General features: G+C 33.6%; 2 protein-coding genes across 3 annotated transcripts in view; one reads left to right on the top strand and one right to left on the bottom strand.

Moving 5' to 3' along the window:
* LOC127837315 (neurogenic locus Notch protein-like) overlaps window positions 1-19065 on the bottom strand; it is a 516941-nt gene that overhangs the window by 246693 nt on the left and 251183 nt on the right. The gene's annotated exons all lie outside the window — the stretch shown is intronic.
* Window positions 10975-18014, top strand: LOC127839810 (multiple epidermal growth factor-like domains protein 10). The gene is made up of 4 exons (XM_052368197.1): window positions 10975-11053; window positions 16385-17071; window positions 17464-17596; window positions 17906-18014. The coding sequence occupies exons 1-4, from the start codon at window positions 10975-10977 to the stop codon at window positions 18012-18014; spliced, it is 1008 nt and encodes a 335-aa protein (XP_052224157.1).

Below are 19065 nucleotides of genomic sequence, written 5' to 3'. Positions count from 1 at the left end.
ATTTGTTTTAACTCGAATGATCGTATGCTATCCATTGCAATGTTATGCTGGACACTTTGAGACATTGGTGGTGGAGGTGGTATTTGATTAAAATTTAATGCTAGGTTTTTGACTGCTACAGACAAGGCATAGGCATTTTTTTTTTATCCGTCTTTTTCTTTCTAGTTTATCTTCATTTTGGTGAGGATGAACAAATGTTATACCCAATTTTCTACAACTCTGAAATGTGTCCAATTCCTTAGGAGTAAGAGCAGCTGTGCTAATGTGTTCATGAGTTTGTTTAAAAAGTTGTGTAGCTTTTGTGTTTTTCTTAAGGCTGTTTACGTAAGTGATTTTCAGCTTTGCTTTTTTAACAGCTTTTGATGGTATAGCACTTTTCTTGGACTTTTTTATATTCTTGCTTTGTTGTGTTTTTTGTGTGTGCAATATTGGAACTGTTGACAGAGGATTTGTTAGTGTATTTATGTTTGTGGGATTATTTTGTGATAAATGTGTATGTTTCATCAATGCTCTGTTGTTGCCTGTGTTTGAAGTGTTCTTCCTCTCTGAAAGTAGTGTAAAGTGACTGTTCCATAGATGAAGAGTCACATTAAGATCAGAGTTATGTGGTGATAAGTGAGAATGTTTTGTGTAAACAATTGAGGTTAGTCCTGTTTCAGAATTGCATATGCTGCCTTTTAACCATGTGTCTATGTTTATTGGTAAGATATCACATGCTGCTTTAATTTCACATATTGTTGCCCAACCGCATCTTGCAATTATTTGTAAGTGATATTCTTCCACTGAATCATTTACTAATTCATGTCCGCAAATGGCAGACTGCTGCCATGAATTCCAGTTTGCAGTGACATGTGTACAAATCATGTTTCTATAATAAGTGCTCATTGATATAGTACCATGTAATGCTAAACTGAGGCAGCTAAAGAAACAATTGCCATCACCCTGGCACATTAAAGTTGTTAAAAACGTTTCCTTCTATTACCACTGAATTTACATGCATTTTAAGGAATCTAAATTATACAGTTGAATAGTGGAATGTGTTGTCTGTATTTTGTTGCTTGAATTATAACGTGTGACACTTGTACCTTTGTTGTTTGGCCTTCTTTTTTTTGGAGAGTATTATTGGAAGATACTTGTTTATTTGCATGTATTGATTTATTTATTTCCATATGCTTGGTTGTGCATCTTTGCGTCAAATGCTTGTTTTCGTCAGTTACGTGTGTTACAAGACGTTGCTTACTTGCATTAGTTACACAGCAGTTAACAATCCCAGTTTTACTAGCATTTGACTGGTGAAGTGAAACGCAGTTGTCCATTTCGGTAGTTTTTACTTTGGAATGACATGTAATGCCTCGAATTACTTCAGCGTACGTACGTTTGTTTTTGTGATTTTTTGTATTCAAACAGGTTGCTTTTGAACTCAATCTATTTTCAATGTGTGGTTGCATGCAGTAATTATGTTCAGCATTTGTGACATTTAAATGATCTGTATTACCACAAAAAGTGGTGAAGTAAACAGGTTTTTGAACAGAGTGACTAAAATAAGAATGGTCATGTGAAACACAAATATTATTTTCTATAGTTTGGACCTTTGGGTTATTTAAATTACTTTTTGTAACTTCGGCGTAAGTACGCTTTCTAGAATTTGCTTTTGTTGCTTTCGTTGAACTTGAGTTATTTTTAATATGCGCAGGGATGCAGTAAGTATGTTCAGTGCGACTTGTAGAAGACATTTTTATAATGGGGAATGTATTGCTTTAGTGAGCCAAAATAACGCTTTAATAAAAATAAATGAAATATCAAATTAAATGCTACTTTTCCTATGGTATCAGAAAATTGAATAAGTCAATGCTTATTTCTCAATGGTATAATAATTGGAATAAGTCTTTAATAAGTAGTGAAAAAATGCCAGTAAAAATAATATATACAACTGAATTACATGAATATGAAATTAAAAGTTGAAATTTCTATACCATAAATACGTGAATATGTGAAGTTTCTTGACTACCAGTACTTTGAATAACACAAATGTGGATTCGAATAAAGAAATTATGTGAAATTTGTTAATTATGTGGATAATTATACCAATTTATATTTAAGTTGGTTGTTGTTATTTAGTTCTCAATTATAATTAATAAATTAACCCTTTTTTAAATAAAATATACCAAGACCAGGAGCTCTCAACAGGACAGTTCTTCCCTCAATATATGCTGCAGACGAATACCAAAAATGCACCGCTCGCGACAGGAATTAGGGAATACACACCGGATGCTGGATTTCGTTATTGTTATTTTCGTAGTGGTGACCTCCCTTTAAATTTAAGACCTCTAAACAACGCTGGGGTTAATGATTTTAACAAAAAAGGCCTTTTAAATATATATTTTTTACTAATTTATGAGGATAATAATAAAAATAAGGTGCAGAATTAAACGAATAAAATAAATTCGAGACTAATCTTATTCGATTAAATGCGTCGGGATTTAGGCAATACATTTTAGACGGGTTATATTTCTGAACATTATGTTTGGAAAAAGTGAACGCGAAATTTAGTATAGCAGTCTGTGGAATATGACTTGTTGCCTGTTACGGCTAACGGCCGGGAAACAGGCAAACCGGAAGAAAAACAAAAAATTGCATTTTGGCGGTCAAAAAAATATTAAACAATAACATAGAGTACGATTCGCTACTTAATAATTACAGCCATGCCGTATTATTTCATGAGGAATGCATCTACGTGTCATATAGCGTTTGTCGAAGTGACTATGTGCTCCAGCGCTTTATGATTTTTCATCGCGAAAATAGGTGACGGCAGAAATTATTTGACTTGTATCCCTATAAGGTAATGTCTCTTTGTATTTCAGAAAAGTGATACAAATAAACGGTCAACGCCCGCTTCGCGGGCTTTTGCCCGTATTACATAATCAAAGTACAATTCAAATCAGTGTTTACTGACATCAAAAGACGATGATATTAAAAGACCAGTTTGCGTTTTAAAAACTGTTGAACGAATACTCCCAAAACGTGCGAGGCATTACTCATTGTACTTGTCCGACCACCTGTTTATCCGTATATCCGGAGGTCCGTATAAAAAAATGCCAAATTATTAAAATTAAATGTTTAACATAGTGACCCAATTTGTATTCTATTTCTTTCAGTGTTGTGTTTTATGTACTAGTTCCTCTGTTCCGGGTACAAATGTACTGTCATACTGCGGGGTCTGACATCTCGTTATCCTAAAAGCTAAGATATTGGTTTATGTCAAACAGTTCCATAAGTTTGCATACCCTGAATATATTACAATTTGTATTGGCGTTCAATTTTTCCTACTGCGTAAAATACTGCAAAAATATGGAATAGTATTCTTAGCCGCAAACAAAGCTATTGAATCACGGGGTTTTAACTTTTATAAAAGTGACGCATAGTACAGATACAGTAATTGGTATTTACAGTAATAATACGGTCTATATTATTATACACAAATATATTTTCAAAACATTGTACTACCAAGGCATATAAATGGCTTACGAGTCACTAAGTTGACATGTTATTGTTGCAGTCATACAATCACATCAATATAGTTCAGGAAAGATCACGATAATAAAAAGAGTGAAATTGTTTAAAGTATAAACATGTTAAGTTTAGATCAATGACTCCTGTTAGTTATTAACAAGTGGACTTACAATCATAGTATTTCATGTTCATGTAAAGGTAACTAATACTATTTGCATCGGTAGTATAATTTGCATATTGATTAGTTTTTTTTAATGTCTGTCGGATACATGTAATGCTTCCGAGCAATCTTGAATGATCAATGCAGATTTTTAAATAAGTCTCTTATCTCTAATCATATAAACCTAGGTGCGAGTGATCTATCCCAGATTTGTAAATCCACTATAGTATGATTAACGGTATTGAGTTCCTTTCTTTTTCAAGTGCATGCTCAAACTGCAGGTGTGGCCAACAATCACATTAATGCAGCTACTGCTAATTTTGGCCAATGGTACGGTATATTAACCATTTCATTTGTAGTAATGTAACATGTAAAATATATTTTTTTCATATAAAAAATAATACTATTTAAATTATTAGCCGTTCTGATTATAAACTTTTAACCCATATCTTTTCCCTTTACACAGTGACTTGCGGTAACGCGAAATGTGACCCTGTGTACTTCTTGGAATTGAATGGCACGTGTATACCGTGCTTGTACATTGGCTGTACATGTTGGAATTCACATAGATGTGACGTATGCTTAGACGGATATTTTAAGTATGGATATATTTGCTCACAATGTCCTAACAACTGTGTGAATTGTTCGAATACCGACACTTGCAACACATGTAAGTTTGGTTACACAGGAAATAGCTGTGAATATGGAACCAATTGTTCATCTACCAACTGCATGTGTACAGCACCTAGCACGTGTGATGCCTGTAAGGATGGGTACTATAATACATGTACCACTAACAATTGCAAGGGCCTATGTAATACAAACTGCTCTACATGTGTTAATGGAACTACCTGCTCCACATGCAAATCTCGAAAATATGGAGTGGCTTGTGAAAGGTTTTGTTCTACAGGATGTAATGGTGGAATTTGTAATCAGAAAGATGGGACATGTAACTGTAGTTCAAACTTTGCAGGATTCAAATGTGACCAATGTGTTCCTAAAGAGTATGGCGCTTATTGCGATAAAACATGTTCAACGGGATGTGCCGACACTGTATGTAACAGATTTGATGGTTCATGTTTGTGTTTGGCATATTTCAAAGGAAATGGTTGTGATCAGTGTGTAGATGGACGGTACGGTAATTTTTGTAACATATCGTGCTCCAAAGGTTTGTATAAATAATGATTGTAATAGATCAGATGGAGCCTGCACATGCAAGGCAAGTTTTACAGGAGCCGATTGTTACCAATGTATATCCGGTAGATTAGGACCCCATTGTGAGTATATGTGTTCACAAGGATGTGATGGTTATATATGTGACCGGAGTAATGGAGCGTGCGCTTGTTCGCCGAACTTTACCGGAACAACATGTGACCGATGTGTGACAGGCAGGTATGACGCTGTATTACCGGAACGTGCACATGCTTGCATGATTATTCAGGACCAAGCTGTGAGCAGTATAATAAAACTTACACGACAATGTGCAGTACAAATTGTCAGATTTGCAATCCGACCAATGGCGGATGTGTGTCATGTAGAGCGATTGACATGTTCGGTTTCATGTGTAATATAGAATGCAACAAACATTGTCTGAACAAGTCTTGTTCTATAAATGGCGATTGAGACCTCGGATGTGCTTCAAACTTTTACGGAAAGAAGTGCGATATCCCGTGTCCAGACAATTGTGCTGATGTCGGGACGGGCTCAAGGTGTTCGCAGGAGAACGGCGTGTGCAAGAATGGAAGAAGAGATGAAATGAAATCGGACTCTTGTAGACCGTGTTAGTATTTGTTCATTTTTTCATCTTGTTAGGGCTGAGCGTTTATTGTCTGTAAATCAGTTAAAAATTGTAAATGAATAGTGGATTAGCACATTTTGTACGGTATTTATATTAAATTTTATTGATTGTGTACAATGCGATCATTTTAAGTTATCAATATGTGGATATACAAGTCATTTAAGTCATAATTACAGTTACATACGACCACATCATCAACATTGTAGTTATTTTCCTAACGTCTAAATATGCGGCAAATTATCAATGCACTTGGCTCCTTTTTATCCAAAATTATCTTGTGAGATAGCAAGCGCCTCCAGGGGTCAAACTGCAGGAATTGATTGTCGGTGGGGTTGCAGCTGTTGTTACTGTTGGATTTGTTCTGGTTGGAGTACTTGTGTACCTCCGTACAAGGTATTGTAAATTATAAGTAAATTATAAATTGTTAATGAGTTCTATTAGTGTTTTGTATTGCATATATGCGCATAATTACCAACAAATGTTATAGTTAGACAACGAAAGAATGTGTTTGAATCGACATTCACCATGATCACTTTGTAGACGAAATGAACGACTCCAATCTTCTGAATATGAAACAACCCTTGTGCGGTCAAACGAGGCCACAGACCTACATGCATATTCTGGACTCGGCGAAACCGGAAATAGTAATATAATTATGCATTTCAAAATGATTGTAAAGAGTATTATTATTTCAAGTTTTGAGAAAAAGTCGTGCGTAGAATATTATATCAACTATTTTGTAATTTTGTTACTGACAAAAAAATATTTTTAGATCTTTACAGACCCTTCGCACCAAGGATATTATAATACATAAGTAGATAGCAACATCCCTGTTGAAATGCCAGAAGCTGTGACTACCAAAACGATGCACATAACAACCATTACTGACTGTAAACAAACAATTTATGTAATCCATTCGAACTTCTCGTACAACACTTGAAATATCGCTATATATAACGAACATAATATTCCAGTCTTAAAAGAACGACCATGCTATGACGTGTCAACTTAAAATGTGAAAGGTTTTTACTAAATTCCAAAAGTACCGAAGCATTATATTATTTTAGTTAATCGACTTGAATGTAGGGGAAAGTTTCTATATAACATTCGTTTATATATTATTTTATTTTATTTTAGCCAATTAATTGATTTTCCTAACTGAAAATGTTATATGGGTTTGTTATATAGATGTTGCATAATTTTTAAAATAATTTATAATTCTGATGTTCATATTATATGTTGTATTAGCCGAATTATATATATATGACTTTACAAAAATTCGTAAAGGCACCATACATAAAATACGACTACATAAATATACGTATTTTGTAACCGATAAACATAGTGACGCAGTCTGAAAAAAGCATGACGTATTTTTCGCTCGTTCTGTCAGCAGACGTAAACATCGCTTAAACTAATGATGGCGGCTGAGCCTGTGGTCAAACGGATCAAAAACAAAAACTGGAACGCGTCGGAAACGACGATTCTTGTCGACCGGTGTGTCGAAGGGTACAGCCTTCTGTTTGGAAGTCACTCGCCTTCGGTAACGGAAGAAAAAAAGGATTTGTTTTGGAAGGAAACAATTGAAATGTGAGTTGACAACTTGTTCATTTTGTTGATCTTGAACTAAGTTGAAGTTAAATGTATTTATCGCATATTTTCATATTCATTAGTTAAACTATATTGCTTAGAGTGGTCGTTTTTGTTCTTTCTATGCAGAAAGGCGATTGTCGTGTAGCTCAATTAGCAGTTTAATATCGAATTATTTAGGCCTAGGAAATAATTCACTTCAGGCTCACAATAACTTGAATAAGACATAATGCATTGTCATGTTACTAATGTTGTTGTTAAATGATCTTATATTTTATTTCAAGAATGTACAAGATAAGTATTGATGCAAAGCATCAAAGGGCGTCGGGAATTTCAGTGTAAAAGGCACCCAATAAAGTTACATGGAACGATTTTTTTTCTACTGTAAATATTAATATATTGGCCAATTATTTTTTTCAAAATAGAAAAAGATACTGGTATAACCATTATCTATGATTTTGTGTGATAACCCCCAAATAACCATTATCTATGATGTTGTGTTATAACCCCCAAATAACCATTATCTATGATTTTGTGTTGTAACCCCCAAATATTCCATAGTTCATTTTATTAACATTGGTTTCCTTTTCTAACTGGCATCCGTGTGCAATTTTCATTAATGGAACAGAACTGTGTAGGTTTAAAAAAAATCTGCTTCATCTCACAAAATGCGCATTGATAGTGTCACCTAAAAAAGTCCATACCAAAGGGTCCATACCACCTGGATAGAGCTTCGCGCTCTATATGTGGTTCTTAAAAAAAACCTCCGAGGAGTGCTTGACTCCAGGGAAACGGGTTGCTGGAACACAGCTCCTCCTTGATAAGCGGCTGCTTCCTTTATCACAACTCATTGTTACAATCAATAATACGTGTCGCGCTTCGCGCTCTATATGTGGTAGGGATAGTACTTAGGGCCTATGATAGACAACCATAAACAACAACAAAAATACATGCAAAATAGTTGTGTTGTTTGCACTTATTTGTTAATATAAAAACACGTGTATTTTTTATAAGATATTTAAGAGATGTAAGAAATTTTAATTAACGTTGTCACCACGCGGCATCCATTAATTTTAATAAAAATGTGCAACGTATAAAACACGCAGTATTTTTAAACTATATTTAAAATAATATAAATATATATATATATATATATATATATATATATATATTTATATATATATATATATTAATATTTATATATTAAAAATATAATATATAAAAATATATAAATAAAATAAATAATATATAAAAAAATGCTCCCCGCGTGGGAATCGAACCCACCAACTCCCGATGGGAATCGAACCCACCAACTCCCGATCGCTAGGCGGACACCTCATCCACTACACCACGGCGACTGTTAAAAGTTTCAGACAAAAATGTTGACTATTTATTTAAAGTTTCACCGGTTCGCGTATTTGCCCAGTCCCTGTGATCTTTTATTAGTGCCCAGTCCCTGTGTTTAGCTATTAATTAAAAGAATTAAGTTTGCATTTTTGGCAATAAATGTTGTAATAAATATAAAAGGTACAAATGCAGTACTTATTTACACTAATTTACACACAAAATCACCACTATGCAATATATTCTTAAAACAAAAATTCATACCTTGATCCGTACAATAACTGCTCCTCCCATAAGCGAAAAAAATATGCATTACATACTAGTCGCCGCTCTCCAGAGCGACGCCAATAAGATGCACATGACAAAATGTACAGTACATGGTTCTGTGCTCGTTACTCTAAAGCTTAGCAATCAAAATTTTAAAGATGGCTTCCCGTACGGGCAACCTGTTGTAAAATGTTTGTTGTGCCTTCTTTCTGTATCATGGTATAAATAATTGATTTCTCAGATAAAAGATGAAGTTTTCAATGTTATTTAATTCCATGTAGGATAAATGCAGTTAGACCCGGTCGAACTTTGCATGATGCAAAAAGAAAGTGGGTGGACCTGAAAGTAAGTTGTATGTGTGTGTGATTTATGTTTCATTCATTTTTCAACAAAGCATAAAAGTGTTTTTTTTCCATATGCCATATAAATATGCAATATTTTAAACCTCAGTGTAAATTTCATGTGTCTTAATAACTTGTAATTGCTTCTATAATGTTGACAATTCTGTAGAATATTGATGTATATTTATTGGTACAAATACATTTTATTGTAAGTGTAGTTAAAAATAAATGTTATATTTGTTAGAGTTCCACAAAGGCCAAAGAAATTTTTTTTTAAAGGAAGTGGGGCAAACTGGCGGTGAACCTGGGCCGGACAAGTTGACACCACGTGAAGAAAAGGTAGTTATACATTTAATTTGTGAACATTAAACAATGAATTTCACTCTGGACAATCATTCCTATTCATTTATGTTGATTCCATACTGTAAATTGCTGTATCAACAGTGACAGTAGAATTTTTATAGTTATATTAATATTATTATGGATTAACTTCTTGAATATTTAACTGACCACAATCTATCAGCCTTGTTCAGGCAAGGGGGTAAATATGTAGGTCTGTTGTTTTTTTCTTTTTGACTCTAACTAGATCCCATATCAATTTTTGTTTGAACTTTACATCTTTGGTGAATGGATTAATGACAATTTCATGTGCTGACTGTCCATTGAGGGCGTGACTGTAGATGGCGATGTGTTTGTAGACAATCTTAAAGGTAATCTGAATAATTAATATACATAAATAACCAGCATATAATAAAAAATCCTCATGAGATGTTAGCTATTAGCAAAAAAAGCATATTGTCTTCATTTATTTTCATCGATGTATTCACATTGACGAATATAGAATGAGTAAAACATAAATTATGATAAAGCACAAAAACAATTAAAGATAAACCTAATTATCATTGTAAGCTTTTATTCATAAAATATACAAAAGTCAGCGTTCGATTGTTTTGCTATTAAATGTGTGTTGTCAAATGCTATGTAGACAAACTTGTAAAGGGCAATTACTATAAAGTTGTGAGCTTAAATTCTACTTTGTTTGCTGTTTGAAAATAAATACAATGTTATAATTATAATTGCATAAATCAAAAGTTTCGTCGTCCTATTTGCATACCTGCGTGACGGGATGAATAGCATGCGATCGTCGGCAAGTTGGTACTATTCTTCCCCAATCAAAACCACCAAACGCTCTATCCCGCCCCTACTTAAACGATATCTAGAAACAATGTCCTCATCTCTTAGGTTTTCGAGAACAATTCTCTCCCTAAACAGCCTTGGAATCGGAATTGTGCGTCTTCTGTCATCGTCGACGAGGAAAACGACCGTCATTACGGTTGTTTACGTTTATTTACGGTTGCCCTTACCCAGTCGTATATTTATGTATGAAATTTATGTAAGCTTAATTTACGATTTGCTTGATGAAACGCTATTTCACTGAAACATCGTAATTTATGTAAATTGTAATTTACAACTAGTCGTAAATCGTTGATGAAACGGCCTCCAGGTGTATGCGTAATTATGTAAATTTTTCTGTACAATCCAAGTCCATGCATGTTACAATGGTTCAAAATATTTTATTACAAAATTAAATGCAGGATTTGACAATACCTTTTAGGCAAGGAATTTTAATGATTTCTTATAGTAGACCATGGGTGGAGGATAATATTATTGTTAAAAAAACTATTGTGCAAAACAATACAAGGAAGTTATAAATGCTGAAAAATACATGGATAACATCAAGTAAACACGCATATAATACATGTATGTCTATTGAATTGAAAGATCCAGATAAAGCGGAGGCATTTCAAGCACAGATAGGCGGCAATTTTGCAGCCCTTAACATCCTAGACAATGACATCGATACCTTCACAGTCAACAATAAGGAAATACTACTGTAATTATCGACCAAAGTTGTTTTTGTGAAATAGAGGAGAAAGACCAAGCAATATGTGACGACCGAGATAATGGACCCTTCTGACAAAAGAAGAGAGCTGAGGAACGACCAGTACAATAGTCTCGGTAAAAATAACAGAAAGCGTACAAGTAGGTCAGGAAAACGATGAGGCATTGGGGGAATGGACACTATATTGAAATGCGACAATCTCAATACGTACCTGTACGCAACCTATCTAAGTTTGCACATACGTGTTTAATTGCAGCCATATGCAGCATGTTTATTAAAGGTCTTCTCTAATTTTATTTGTGTGCGCATGTGTATATATTCCTCATTATCAGTACGATAAATATTTCAAATGTTTAATATGGCTGATGAAGGTACATATTTCATGGATAATCTCATCATCGATGTATGCTTTGACTTGTGAAGAAATTACACAAAACAATGTAATTCAATACAATTAAGATACTATGGTACAACTTTAATACAGCTATTGTTGAATTTTGTATTTGTTCCGTGCACAGCTACCTTTGTAGAACAATCAATCCTTGAGCAACTGCCCCTAATAAAGTCATGTTACTGCCTTTTTAAAATCTGCTACAATGTTTACTTGCACATGTTACATATGTGATACACAATTGGTAAACGTCAAGAAAACGAAGTTAACATATCGTAGTAATCATTTAGTTCTTGATATAATTACATATCTGTGTTTATCAGTATTCCGATTACTAGAACTATACTTTTTAAATTTAAATTTGTATTTGTAAGCCATGGTTCAAATAATCATATGACAACATAAACTTATAGAAAATTAAGCATAACAATAGTAGGAAACCGAGAAACATTACATAAATATCGGAATGATTAATTGAATACCAATTCTGACCATAAACTTTTATTAAAATACGCAGCAAAAATATACCGAATGATAAGAAAAATAAAAGATAAAAATAAATAGGCAAACAAAATGTTGTTGTTTTCAAAATGTATCTAAATTTAACAAATGTGTTCTTTTATCACTGTTGAAAGGTTAATACTTTTAAGGGTTTTTTTCTTTGAACTTTTATTTTTCAATTCAAGCCCCATATGGAAATGCTACAAACTATAAAAGAAACCAAATTAAAAAATTTCAAAAGTAGTAAACCAGGAATCAATAATCACATGCGGCAATTATTCAGCTATAAAATAAGCATAAAATAATAAAATAATGGAGAAAACGTGTATAATACTGTTGGCTAATGAGAAAAAGGTTGTAATAAAAATATAAGAAAAGTATAATTTTACAGAGTTTACCTGACTTGTTCTTTCACCAATTTTTAAATGTTGACAAATAAACAATATTTGTTGTTTGACGGAAAGTATTAGGGATTCTGTAATTTTATCTTCATTAAAGTAGTTGCATGAAAAACGATAGTGGAATTAAAATAAAAGGCTGATTTACGTTATTAATGACATACTCGTTGATCTCTTTCTACCTTGTAAAACCCGTCGATCTCTTTCTACAATGTAAAATCTTCAGCTTCCAATAGGCATTTTATGATGTGTACATTTAAAATTACACAACACATTTGCAAGGTCAAAATATTGAATCTATTCTATAATACAAAGTCATGTTTATCAATTATGTACTTAAAACATTTACTAGATTTGTTTACTGATTCAATAGCAAACAAACAAACAATCTGTGATAGCATATAACAATCAACAAATTGTATACCACTATAAAAGCCATATTTATTATTCAGTTTTGATAAAACTGAGTCAGAATGTTTATCGTGACAATATCAATGTTCATTGACAGGAAAAAGTTAGTGTTGTTTGGTCAATTATGTCGTTTACCAAACCAATACCTTGCCAAACAAGTGTTCATTAACAGACTTGTACGATACCTGAACAACGACAAACAAACTAAAGGCTTCGTTCCGGAAATCTACAGACTGCTGCATAAATACCAACTGCAATCGTGTTTAGACGGGTATTTAGAATCAGGCTTGTTCCCGTCTAAGAAAGCGTGGAAACAGATGCTCCAACGATCGGTATCCGCTCCGGAACATCACAGACAGTTGGAAAGTATCCGGGACGTGTGCCCCACATTGAACCTTGATGATGTTCTACACGTAAATAAGCCCTCGTCCCTCTGGCAAATATCCCGGATTTCGCCTAAGCTATAGCCCTTAGTAGCCACCCTGATGGCACAACTGGGAGGATTCCTTTCTATATCGTACCCAACAGTGTGCTCATTGTGTGGGATACACACGGAAAACAAACTACTTCACTCAGTGTGTTTTTGTTCGAAAAGGGAACTGTTACGTGAATCACTTTGGGATGCTGTCATTTACCAAAAGGGGTTTACGTGTTTTATAAAATTAACACGAAAGACACCATTAGAACAACTCGTAACGTTGTTTGAAATGACGTTATCAACTACAGATGACAATTGCCTGAATGCTCAATTAGCAATCCTATTGCTGAGACTAGTTTGTTAGTTTTTGAGTGTGATAATTATAAAATTGTCTCTCTATTGTTGTGTGTATGCATGTACATATATTAATATACATATATAATTATGTATTGTATATATTAATGATGTAAATACTTGTTGTAAATGTGTTATGCTCTCCATGAATTGAGGAAATAAAGAATCTACCTATATAAATGAATCAGTCTAAATATAATGTTGTCAAAATGTTTATCTTGCCAGTATCTTGACCTAGTGAGGATATGAGATATGTGTGTCTAACAACTGGGTTACCAGGTCAAATCTAAGATAAACCTACCTATATGCTACATTTATGAATAAATCTGTATTAAACGTTGCCAAAATCTTTATCTGGAAAACATATAGGCTGCGTTTGAATCTTGGTCATGTGCTTCTAAAAAATATAGGTTACCATGCAGAATCTTTGTTACTTTGTTACCGCTCTAGAGCCCACATGTTGATGAAACTTTGTAAGACTGTTTATCTTTACAATATATACGCTGAATTTCAATCTTGGTCACATGAATTCAGACAGACTACGTTCAAATTTGAGAAATACAATAACCCACATTTATGAATCAATCTTCAAATCAGTATTTATTGTTCTGGTTGAAAAGTACGACATTGTATATGGATTTTGGATGTGATTACGGTCTACACCAAAGCTGTATTATACAGTGCTTTAGTTTTAAACAAATTGTCTTGGCTTGGTTGCTTTCTACTTTCAGCTACCTGATCATTTAATAAACTCACTGTTGCAACATGGCCACATAACCGGTTGTAACTGTTTCATTGGATTGATCATCCATCCTTTCAGATTCATTTAAATTTCTACAATATGGGGATTGTCTGCTTTAATGCATAAGTTCTTTTTAAACTGACTAATCTATCAATTTGCTTTCTATGTTTACACCCTGGGCTTTTGTAATTACTTCGTCTGATTGGCTATTCTCTTTTAACCTTAGAGGTGTGTTGTTCCTATAATCAACCCGACGAAAGATCGAACGATCCAATAAAATATCCCTTAAAGCAGTCATTACACGTGCAGTTGGTATTTTGGACTATTATATTCCGTCTTCCACCCTAACCACTGCATGTACTTGCATGGATCGTTTAGTGATTTTATTTTGTTGCTGTTTCGTTCGTCTTTATTTGTATTTGTTTATTTTAATTGTGGTGTTTTCCTGTTCTGAAACCTGCTTGTATTAATTTTTGTGTCTTTTAAAAGTACCTGATTTTTGTTTCAAGCAGATTTCATTTTGTTCCGATAAATTACCATTTGTAGTGTGCGTTTTAAGCTTTACTTTTTATTCAATAATTAATATACACATATTTCTGTATATTTTCCAAATTGGATGATATTCGCTAATGTAGTTTAGAAATAAATAGATAATGTTGTGTAGAGATTTTTAAAAAAAATTGTCATTGATTATCACCACAAATTGGAAAATAATTTATATATGGTAAAACAATATGAACGAAAAGAAAATTTGCCATGCGACATAACGCTATTCATTGTGTGGTGTTAGTGGAAACATATACTACATTTTTGCCTTATCATTCTTCGAATAATTTAAAATGTACGTTAATTTATGAAGTATACATAATGCGTTTGATCTAGAAGGTTTTACTCATATAACATACGGGACGTTTTCGGATAACATACGTAACATCTATCACTAAAGCAGTTAATTTTGCATGTAAGCATACTTAAATTTGCAATCGCGACTTTAAGTCAGCCTTGTTTCTATTCGTGTTATGAAGGGATGCAACTCCAACGGTACTCGATATCGGGAATGTGAAAATGGTCGATTATCAAAATGTGCATTTGATTATTGATTAAATGTTTTAGCCACTAAAGAAGACATATTGTAGAAAGCAATATAATGTGTTTTTTTCATTATATAGTTACCATGTTTGATTTTTTTCTCAAATCTATATTTATAAACGGAAACGCCTGCTATAAAATTCGATATACCAGCATGTATATATGAATATATGAATATAATGAATGGAAGATATTTGGTAGTTAACAGTTAAATGTGTTTTTGGACCAGGAAGTTAAAGTTAGAGATGTTTTATGAAACCAGGCGTGTACATTTTAAAAGCTATATTTTAGAGAAGTATATTGTACAGGAGGGTACAAACTGGCATGTGTACAACAATAAATGATGTTACATTGATTGTTTGTGAATTTTGGTTTTGTGGCAACACATGAAGCAAATTAAAACTATGTTTTAAATAGCAACATCTGTCAATACAAAACATGCGGCTTCGGATTTGTTTAATTGGAATCGTTGCTGCTGGTTTGCACTCAATCGGTGAGTTATTGTGGACTTCACATTTATCAAAACAAATGTTTAAAATATTAACCCAATAGTACCGCCTTCACATATTCCATTATGTTCATATAAAGAAAGTGTTTTATATTGTATTATTTTGTTTAATATGAAAATGTACGATAACACATTTATTTGTTTAAACAAAAAGAACAACCATGATTGTTGTTTATATTCTAAAAGAGCATTTGAATAATATACATTTGTTTTACATGAGACAATCTTTTAAAATTCATCATCATTAAAGCATTTCTGGATCAACATTTGTGTGTCGCCAAGTTGATGTAAAAACGTTATATGTTAAAATTAAAGGTTTAATGCATTTCAATTGTAATAACCTTAAGAAACTATATAATATTGACAAATATGATATGCCTTTTACTTTTAAGTGCAATCTCAAATCCTCGCCTGTGAACCTGGATACTGGGGCTATCCATGTACACCATGCAAATATGAAGGTTGCATATGCAGAAATCTGGAAAACTGTAATGGATGTATGGATAGATATTACATGGACATGTATTTATGTAGACCATGTACTGAGGGTTGTTCAAAATGTACAAACGCAACCATATGCAAAGAATGTAAACCTGGATATTCTGGAAATACGTGTAAAATCGTATGCTCCTCAACAAACTGCATTTGTTCAACTTCAGGACAGTGTGATAGGTGCGTTGAAGGGTATCACAATACGCTCAATAATTGCACTGACAAGTGCAAACCAAACTGTCTGACGTGTTTAGATGAAGATACCTGCATTGCCTGCAAATCTGGAAAGTACGCAAAGAATTGCGATTTGAATTGCTATCGAGGATGCATCGGTGGCGAATGTAAGTTTATGAATGGGACATGCACATGTGCTCAAAACTTTATTGGCGATAAGTGTGAATATTGTGCTCCGGGATATTATGGCGCCCTTTGCGAAACTTGCCCTTTAGGATGCTTTGATCACAATTGTAACAAATTAGATGGAACATGTGAGGCAAATGGATCACGAACATCTGGGTGCAAAGATGGGTTTTGGAATGCACGTTGCACTGAACGTTGCCGCGATAAATGCCAGTTTTGCAACCAAACTAATGGGGAATGCCTCACATGTCTAACAACGAATGTCTATGGATGTAATTGTGATTTTGAATGCAGCAAGCACTGCCTTAACCAGTCATGTTCCATGAATGGTGAATGCAATCTGGGATGTGCCACCCATTTCTTTGGTAGGAAGTGTGATACTCCGTGTCCAGAAAACTGTGCTGAGAGAGGACTTAGCTCACGTTGTTCCAATGACAACGGAACGTGCATGTTCGGATGCAGAGATGGATTCATCGGGGCAACATGTGCACAAGGTTCGGTTTTTTTTTTTTGGTTTGGTATTTGCTATAACAACTTTATATTTAAAAAAAACATAACTAAACTATAGTGAAACAATTAAATTGATATTCCCAGAAATATTTGCTCAAGATAAACCCTGAAAAGATTCGATGTTTGTATAAAATTACTTGAAAATATGGCGAGATATGTTTGTGCTAAAATATGTGATGAATCTTTTATGTGTTGTATTGTGTCAAAAGTAAAGATGTAATTGATGTGATTTAAGAAATAAAAGGTAATTGTTCTCTTCTGTTGTGTGTGGAAGTTTCTGTGTATAACAAGAAAAAACTCTATCATGGTATATCAGATAACGAGTAAATAAATAAACAATCACCAATTATGGATTATGATATTTCCGCTCAAACAGTTATTGCAGTAACTGCAGAAGTTGGTAAAGATGCTAGCGGCCATACTGCGGCAGCTATCGGAGGAGGCGTGGCGTCCGTTGTCATTGTTCTTGCAATTGTATTGATACTGATGGTGATATATATTCACAAAAGGTACAATGTCAGAACAACGCGTTTTTTAAAGCCTTGCAATTAAGTTTAATGAACGTTTGCTGGTCCAGTTAATTTTCTGTTTCTGTAAGTGACGATGAATTATGTTAAAGGCGTAGTCACCTTCATGCTGCGCTGATCTTATGAAATTATTATATTTAAAATCTTCGTAAATATGTCCCGAGGGTTTCGTGCATATACTGTATGCATACGCTTTCACGTATTCGATATTACAAACAATATCATTCTGATATCTGGAAGGTTCTTGCGTGCGTGTGGTGTGTTTATTTATTCATTTAAAATGCTTTTCAGGCGCAACAAGCATGACCAAACATCTGACTATGAAACAACGCAAAGATCTGAGAGTGGGTCCTCGGATATTCACCTGTATTCTGGGCTGCATGGGAATAGTAAGAAATAAATGTGTGTATCCTCGAGTCACCTGTTTCGGTCGATGTAACAAATAATCGAAAATATTTTAGATTTAATACAATAAAGTCGGCAAAATAAAAAATACGCACATCAAGACTTATTTACAGTCCATCAATTCATTTATTGAGATCGTTCAAGTGCTTCCCCTTTTTTCCATAACACCAAGATTCTGCAAGAAAACATACGAGAAAAGTTGTGTATTGCGTCACCTGTTTCGGTCGATTGACTCCAGGGGTCATATTCCAGAAGCACCTTAAGTTAATTTTTATTCTTATCCTTAAATTGGGAAATTTCCTTTAGTGTTTCATTTATTATTGCAATAGTTTGGCATCAAGAATTACATCAAAATAACATCATTATGTCAATGTTATTTTAGGAGTACCAACAGAAACATAACTGTCATGTGATTCCTTATCTAGAAAAGAAATACAAAATATTGTAATTTTGAACTTAAGTGAAATTATTTAAGAAATGACTTAAGATGTTTCTGGAATACCACCCCTGACCTAAATATTTCGGCGAGTGTTGTCCTAACAGTTACATTAAATTAGTAGTGACTTTAGCAGTCCTCGGCATACTCGGAACTATCAAAAACGAAGTTTCTATATGTTGATGATATTTTTGTAAAAAGAGCAAAAAAAGTAATAGCAAAAATGATCAAAATGTCGATGGTAATCAACTCAGATTTAAATCTGCACTGGTTGTGTCCTAATTTTTTTTATAAACACTTCGAGTAGCCGTCGATGTTGACATTTGCTATGTCCACACAAAACGATGACGTCATTCGTCACTTGGATAGAGCGCACGCGCAATAATTCTAACATCGACCGAAACAGGTGATTGGACGATAAATAAAATATATTTTGTGTTATATCGATTACCATGTTTTACATATTTGTATTATTTAAACAAGATTTATTGTTTCTTTTGTTTTAATATTTCTGTCCTGAATGATAAGTATATTGTCCAGTTTATGTACAATATGCTGTTTGATGTAAGAGATAAAAAGACGATTAAATTCTTCAAGATAAGGAAATTAA

The sequence above is a fragment of the Dreissena polymorpha genome, chromosome 7 (genome assembly GCF_020536995.1).
Source record: "Dreissena polymorpha isolate Duluth1 chromosome 7, UMN_Dpol_1.0, whole genome shotgun sequence".
Lineage (NCBI taxonomy): Eukaryota > Metazoa > Mollusca > Bivalvia > Myida > Dreissenidae > Dreissena > Dreissena polymorpha.
The sequence above is the reverse complement of the archived record's forward strand: the minus strand, read 5'-3'. Positions and strand labels throughout refer to the sequence as shown.